This window comes from Macadamia integrifolia, chromosome 5 (assembly GCF_013358625.1).
Source record: "Macadamia integrifolia cultivar HAES 741 chromosome 5, SCU_Mint_v3, whole genome shotgun sequence".
NCBI classification, from domain to species: Eukaryota; Viridiplantae; Streptophyta; class Magnoliopsida; order Proteales; family Proteaceae; genus Macadamia; species Macadamia integrifolia.
Window position 1 is genome coordinate 38,687,817 of NC_056561.1, and position 6,305 is coordinate 38,694,121.

General features: G+C 38.9%; 1 protein-coding gene across 4 annotated transcripts; it reads right to left on the reverse strand.

The window, feature by feature from the left end:
- Nucleotides 1–1,477: 1,477 nt before the first annotated feature.
- On the reverse strand, nucleotides 1,478–4,780 carry LOC122078856 (LRR receptor-like serine/threonine-protein kinase GSO1). 4 transcript variants are annotated; one of them, XM_042645029.1, is made up of 2 exons: nucleotides 4,601–4,780; nucleotides 1,478–4,408 (listed from the first exon to the last, which is right to left on the reverse strand). In XM_042645029.1, the coding sequence occupies exons 1-2, from the start codon at nucleotides 4,640–4,642 to the stop codon at nucleotides 1,607–1,609; spliced, it is 2,844 nt and encodes a 947-aa protein (XP_042500963.1). In that variant the 5' UTR covers nucleotides 4,643–4,780; the 3' UTR covers nucleotides 1,478–1,606. The 4 variants fall into 4 exon arrangements, with proteins under 4 accessions (XP_042500963.1, XP_042500964.1, XP_042500965.1 ...); XM_042645030.1 differs by having other exon boundaries at nucleotides 1,478–3,999; nucleotides 4,135–4,743; XM_042645031.1 differs by lacking the exon at nucleotides 4,601–4,780 and having other exon boundaries at nucleotides 1,478–4,193; nucleotides 4,313–4,437.
- Between the last annotated feature and the right edge of the window lie 1,525 nt (nucleotides 4,781–6,305).

The window sequence follows — 6,305 nt, forward strand, 5'->3', positions numbered from 1 at the left end:
AGCCAACTATTGCAATAGAATGCTGGGTCTAGAGGGGTGTCTACATCAGTTTCAAATTAAGCAACCGTGTGTAACTTCTTTTTTTTTTTTTTTTTAAGAGAGCATTATACCCTGATCTTAGCCTTCAGAAGAATAATCCCCATATTAGTATGTGTGGAAGTGTCATTCATATCAGTTTAGTAAAGAGTTCTCCAAAACCAAAACTAGTAAAGAGTTCACTTTCCTGTGTCTCAACTATCTCAACAACCTCTACTACAATTAACACGTGGATCTGACGCTGAAGCCACTCATAATTTGACCTTTCAATTGGATGCTTTGCGTGCCTTCTTGAGATGTTCTTATCATCCTTATTCCTCAATCGGCAATAAAATAGGTACCTTTAGCTTTTCAATAAAATCATCAGGAACCACTTCTTCTTCCATTTCTGTGCACAGGCTTTGATCTATATTGATCTAAGTTGGTTAAAGTCAATAACTTTGTTCAGCACAACATGCTTTATACTGCATCGCTGTCATCTGCAACTATGAATTATTGGGTCTGAAGCTTTTGAGGGATATTGGCGTCTGTCTACATTCTCAGTACTCCTGACTAACAAAGATTCTTTACACACACACACATAACAACAACAACAACAGAAAGGATTACAAAGATTCAGAATCTAAGTTTACATCTTTTACAACCTTATCACGAGAGAGAAAGAGAGGGCAAAAAGAACTAGATCAAAAATGAAGAATTATCAGAGATGCTTTGATGGTTATTCACAAAATTAGGATATGGGTAGGAAGACCCCTGGTATACAATGGAGAAACATCAAATACTTCTCTGCTGGATGAATTTACTTGGTGTAATTTGGGAAATTATATTTCTATGTTTTCCTATAAATTGTTAGTGATGGGGTTTATTAGGGTTACAGGATTTCTTTTGTAAACAAATAAAGGCGTGAGGAAGAGAGCGTGCAACTCTTTCTCCATTACTAGTGAAACTGATCTTATTTCTCTGTGGATGTAGACATCTTGCCAAACGATGTAAATCCTTGCATTACGATTGTGTGATTGCTTCTTCATTCTGTTCTGTTGTGTTTTCTGTGTTGTGTATAGGTTTTTGTTTCTACACATAGGTGATTCGTGGGTTGGCAGGTGAATCCAGCTACATGGATTTGATTTGCTGCAAGTTCTTGCCTTTTGTTTTCGCTCATTGTCTTTGGGAGCTTAATTTGCCAAGTAAAGAAATTTTTTTGGAAGAGAGTCACAGGTTCAAAACCTGAAAACAGTCTCTTCTGTGAAGCAGGGGGTAAGGTTGCGTACAATTTGCCCCTCCCAGACCCTGCAGTAGCGGGAGCCTCGAGCATTGGATTTTTTTTTTTTTTTAAGGGTGGGGTGGGGGGGACTAACTTGCATGATTTTTTGGCCCCTCAGCAGGTTTTACACAGTTGAAATGGTAAGATTTAAGTACCTGAGGATGTTTTGGACATATGGTGTTATGGGCTGGAGACTTCTTAAAAACCCATTTGAGAAAATAAATGAAATGATAAACAAGAGCACAAGAGAACAAGAAATCATGCAAACATAAACCAAAATCATAGATGAAATGTAAGATAGAGGAGACCCTAATCCGAAGTCATCTCCATTGCACCCATTTTCAGTTTCAGTTGGAAAATGCAAGTAGTAGTTGGAGATTGTTTCTCTTGTGAATGAACCAGAGACATGGAGTTCACTTTCCAGTAGTCCCCATTTCGCTTCTTCTCATCTCCATATACCCATTGCTCCTCCTCTTTCGAATATTCAAATCCACCATTATCTGAACTAGAAACTGAGACTTTTCTCCAATTGCACCAGATCCTTAGCATGGTATAAAGCATTATCAAGCATATCACTGTGGAAGTAAATACGATGGCTACTACAATACCAACAACTGCAGTATTCGATAGCCGCTTCTTCTCAAAACCCGCTGATTCAGAACATGAAATCAGTGGCAGGCCACAAAGGTTTTCATTGCTCAAGAAAGAACTGATTGGGAATCCTGATAAAGTTGAAGGAATCTGACCATGGAGAAGATTTCTTGATAGATTTAGCATGTGGAGACTGGTTAGTTTCCCAAGTGCTGGAGGCACTTCTCCTTGGAGTTGATTGAAAGAAAGGTTCAGTCTCTCTAACATTATGAGGTTTCCTAGAGCTGAAGGGATATCTCCTGACAAGTGATTTCTACTGAGGTCCAATATCTCTTGTAGCTCAGTAAGCTTTCCTAACTCAGATGGTATGGTGCCTGTCAAGAAATTTTTGGACAGTCTCAATGCATACAGATTCTTGCACTGCTGAATTGTAAATGGAATTGGACCAGTCAAATTGTTTTCTTGAAGATTGAGGACATTCAGACTTGTGAGGTTTCCAATGTCTGGGGGGATATTACCTGAGAGATTGTTGCTATGGAGAGAAAGCTTAAGTAGGTTTGAGCACCTTCCTACCTCTGTAGGTATACTCCCATTGAAGCTATTGGATGAGAGGTCAAGCTCTCCGAGAGCTTGTAAGCTCCCTAACCATGAAGGGATTGTGCCCATCAATTGATTATCATTGAGAAGGAGATGTTCTAATTGCTCACAGTTCGACAGTTCAAGTGCCATTTCGCCTGTGAGGTTGTTTGATGATAAATCAAGAAAGTGGAGCTCTGTAAGTTGGCCAAGTTCAGAAGGGATGTTTCCGGTAAGGTGGTTCTGTCCAAGCCGGATACGGATTATGTTTCTCGACTTGGAAAGTCTAGAAGGAATAGGGCCTGAGAAGCTGTTATTGGTCAAGTCTAATATGATCAGACTGCTAGAACCAGAGAGGGGATGGATCCCCCCACTAAACCTGTTGTGAGAAAAATTAACAATAGTGAGATTTTTCATAAGGAAGAGAGAATCAGGAATAGGACCTTCAAGGGAGTTGTTGTACACACTGAAGATGCTGAGCTGTGTAAGAAATCTGAAAGTTGGAGGCAATGACCCTGTGAGTCTATTATCAGCCATGGCCAATGTCTGAAGCTTCCTACAGTATCCCATGCTTGGTGGTATTGGGCCTGACAAGTCATTCTGCCTCAGTTGAAGGAAAACAAGATTCTTAAGCTTCCCAATTGTTTCTGGAATAGACCCTGTGAAATCATTTCCAAAGAAATCGATCTCTCTTAAACTTGAGCAGTTCATTAGCTCTCGTGGTATACTCCCCGACAAGCAGTTTTCATAGAGATACAGAACAGTTAATCTCTGTAACTTTCCAATTTCTATTGGAATTCTACCTGTGAGACTGTTGTGGAACAGAAATAGAGTTTCTAAGTTACTCATATTTCCAATCTGAGATGGTATTGCTCCAGTAAAGCTATTGTTATTGAGTTTAAGATCTGTGAGATCCTGAAGACTGTCTATGCTGGAAGGAATCTCTCCATTGAGGCCATTGTCTGACAGGTCCAATTGTCTAAGTGAAGAACAGTCCAGAAGTTCCAATGGAATCCTGCCAGAGAGGTAATTTTGATTGAGAAATAACTGCTGTAGATTGGAATTACTAATGCAGAGGCTGCTGGGGATTCCACCTGCAAAAGAATTCTCAGATAGAACCAGTGATTGTAGATTCCTAAGTTGGCTATTGAGGATGTTGATAGCTCTTGAAAGATTGTTTCTTGACAAGTCAAGGATCTGCAACTGACTTAACTGATTTATCGCCGAGGGAATTTCACCTTTCAACCTGTTCCCAAGCAAATTCAAGTACTTCAGGCTGAAGAGATTACCCAACTCAATTGGAATGGAACCAGAGAGGCTGTTGTTTGCCAGGTTCAGAATCTCTAGAACCTTAAGCTTGCCCATTGAAGTAGGGATTTCTCCTTCAAGCATGTTATTTGCTACTGAGAAGACTTGAAGCTCTAAGCAGCTACCAATCTCTTCAGGTATGAAGCCACTGAGACTATTCTGCTGCAAATTCAGAGACTTCAGATGCTTCAAATAACCAATTTCTACTGGAATACTTCCATTTAATTCTGAAAAAGCAAGACCCAACACCCTCAAATCACTCAGGTTACCTAGGTATGGGGTAACTTCACCAGTTAACATGTTATCTCCTAATCTAAGAACTTGCAATTTCTTCAAGAGACCAATCTCTTCAGGAATCTTACCAAACAGAGAATTTGAATAAAGATGCAGTTCCTTCAGGTTTTGAAGCTTTCCAAGCTCACTAGGAATTGAGCCATTGAGAGAATTCGCGGATAAATCAAGAACTTGAAGAGAAGTGAGATGTGAGAAGTCAGGTGAGATCAAACCGTATAATCCTGCTCCGGAGAGATTCAAACTTACAACATGTGTGAGATCATCTGAACATTTCAGTCCAGTCCAGCTGCAAATATCAGTTTCTGGACACCAATTTTGAAGAACTCCTTCAGGATCAATCAACTGCAATTTAACTCTTAGAAGCCAGTAAGTGTCCACCGAAGCATTTCCTCGAGTAACAGTTAGAAAAAAACCAAGTACTGATAAAAACAGGATCAAATCACACATTTGAGTCCTACCCATTGTAGAATTTTATGTTAAAGATCACTCTATACGCAGGATTTCAAATGCTAAAACTGAAAAACTTAACAGTACCTCCACTGTGGGAATTCGGTTTACGTAGAAAACTGAGAGCATGAACAACAGGAGCTTGCATATGCAATAGGAACTTATGGAAAAGATTTGGGTAGACAATGCAAATTTTAAACTGCTGGGATGATGAAAGCCTCAAGTTTAAATAGTTTTTTTTTAAGCTGACTTTTCTCATCAGTTTGTAAAGAGACTTAAAATACACAGAAAAGTTATGAAACTTTATTATATATTCTGTTAAAATTACACTCTCTTTCCCCCTTTTTGTAAGTTCATAGATCAGGTTAGGAAACTATTTAATAATTTTAGGTAGCTTTTGAGATGGGAAAGTGTATCTGGAAAGAGATAAGATTTAGCTAGTTTATGTGCTGAGAATTGCAGAAAGAAACAAAACTAATAAAAGTAGGGGGAACCCACTTGTTTCCAGTTGAAAATCATGAAAGTGGGTCTCCTTCTAAATCTTTACGTCGTCTTGCTCTCTCTCTCTCTCTCTCTCTCTCTCTCTCTCTCTCTCTCTCTCTCTCTCTCTCTCTCTCTCTCTCTCTCTCTCTCTCTCTCTATCTCTCTCTGTCTCTGTCTGTGAGAGTGTATGCTTGTCTTCTTTTTTCATTTCTTTCTCCTCATTTTTGTGGGCTTTTTCTATGGTGGGGTAAATTCATGTGGCCTAAGAAGGAATTGACTTTAAAGAGATGGAATCAATGGATTCAATATTTTTCAACTGAATAGGTTCAAAGCCATTATCATCAGCTAGGGAAGATGTATGTCTGAAGGACCATTGATGATGCCTTAGGGGCCAGAGACACTTCTCACTTTAGGTAGGTAGCCTCTTTTTTTTTTTTTTTTCTCTCTCTCAATTATCAATAGTTGGATCTTTGGATAAGTTGAATAGAAAAAGTTACAAGCTGATGTGAAACTGACTTATGAAATAGGCAAATTGAAGCCTCAAATCAAAGTTTGCTAGCTTGCCAATATATGTCCGAGACCTGATGTCATGTAGTAGTGTAGTAGGGGTGTCAAACAGTCGGTTTGGTCTGGTTTCAGTTGGTTCGAATCAGTTTTGATCATGCATTATTCCAAATCAAAGCCAAACTGTAATGGTGAAATTCAGTTTCAGTTTGGTATTTTTATTGGGTTGATTAATGATTTCTCATCGGTCCATTTTCAGGTTGGTACTGATTTGTTTTTGGTTTTCCATATATATATCAAAAAAACAAAAAAATTAGCCCTTTCTTTCATTTTTTTATCGGTTTGGTCCAATTTCAGTGGGTTTTCTGGTTTTGATCGGTCTGGTCATTTCAGTTTTGTACCGGTTTCAGAAAACCCAAATCAGAAAATGCTAGATAAAGATCCAGTTCCGGTCCGGTCCACTGGTCTTCTTCTGTTGGTTCTGTCAATCCAACCGGTTCTGGTTGGATTTTGACTCCCCTCCCTGGAAGTTATAACTTGTTTTATTCAATACCCAAGGCTTAGTTCATCTTCATTATTTTTAAATTTTCTTCTTTTGAAAGACCAGGACAAGATTTACAGTTCGAATCTCTTCTCTTAACCTAAACCCACCTAACACTAAATTAAAAGAAGTAAAAAACACAAGAATAAAACCGGCCAAAAACCTAATCAAGTTTCAGTGGAGACCAGCTTCATCAATAATTCATTGTAGCCTTACTTAGTTCCTTACTAAACTTAGCAAGGTAGAGACAGAAGTAGGGGAGGG